Genomic DNA, 781 nt, shown 5'->3' with positions numbered 1-781 from the left:
CAATGCGTTTTCCTCTTACAAGTCTTGACTTCACCACGATTATTTTCTTTTTCACTCCTAGCACCTGTTAGAAACAAAGGTAGGGTGCTTACTGAAAACGTGTCCTTTCCTCAGTCATTACGCAAAAGATGGGGAGAACAGTCTGGAATGGTCAGAGATGCATGAAAGGATGGTTGAAATTTTACTTTTAAAATTAGTCACCTTAGCGGATTTTTAGACTTAAACCATATACAAAAGTAAATAAATAAAACTATGTCTGCTGCTTACTCAGCTAGCTCCCTAGTACGTTAACCAAGCAGTAGACATAATGACATCCTTTCTTTAGAAATACAGTCCAGCAACCGGGCAGGACCTGAGATGAATTCTGATGAAAACAGTAAGGCACAAAGCAGATAAATATTTGAAATGATATAATTGTCTCTAAAGGTCCATTCGTGATAGGTAGATAGATAGATAGATAGATAGATCGATCGATCGATCGATAGACCAGTGGGTAGAGACACGTTTTCCATGGTTCCTAAGGGCAGTCTGCACGGGGTCTGCACGGGGTCTCCCTGTCCCTGCGCGGGGACCCGTCCCTTCTCTGGGGCGTCCCAGTGCTCCGATGAACAGGTCTCGGGGCTACCGAGCCTCCCTCCGCAGCCCCCACCGCTAACATGGTGACCTGATTCCTAGCGTCCACGGGGAAGCGCCGCCGCGGGCTCGGCGGGGCCGGGAGGACGCGAGGCCCGTCCCGCAGCCGGAGGCGCACGCGGGGACCTGGGCCGCGGACCCGCGCTGG

General features: G+C 50.4%; 1 protein-coding gene across 1 annotated transcript in view; it reads left to right on the top strand.

Annotated features, from left to right (window-relative positions):
• Positions 1 to 357: 357 nt before the first annotated feature.
• Positions 358 to 781, top strand: part of SNAI2 (snail family transcriptional repressor 2) — a 2906-nt gene continuing 2482 nt past the window's right edge. Inside the window, exon 1 of the mRNA XM_029923997.1 lies at positions 358 to 376. Coding sequence (XP_029779857.1) covers positions 358 to 376 — 19 coding nt within the window. The remainder of the gene's footprint in view (positions 377 to 781) is intronic.

This window comes from Suricata suricatta, chromosome 15 (genome assembly GCF_006229205.1).
Source record: "Suricata suricatta isolate VVHF042 chromosome 15, meerkat_22Aug2017_6uvM2_HiC, whole genome shotgun sequence".
In the NCBI taxonomy this organism is placed as follows: Eukaryota; Metazoa; Chordata; class Mammalia; order Carnivora; family Herpestidae; genus Suricata; species Suricata suricatta.
The sequence above is the reverse complement of the archived record's forward strand: the minus strand, read 5'-3'. Positions and strand labels throughout refer to the sequence as shown.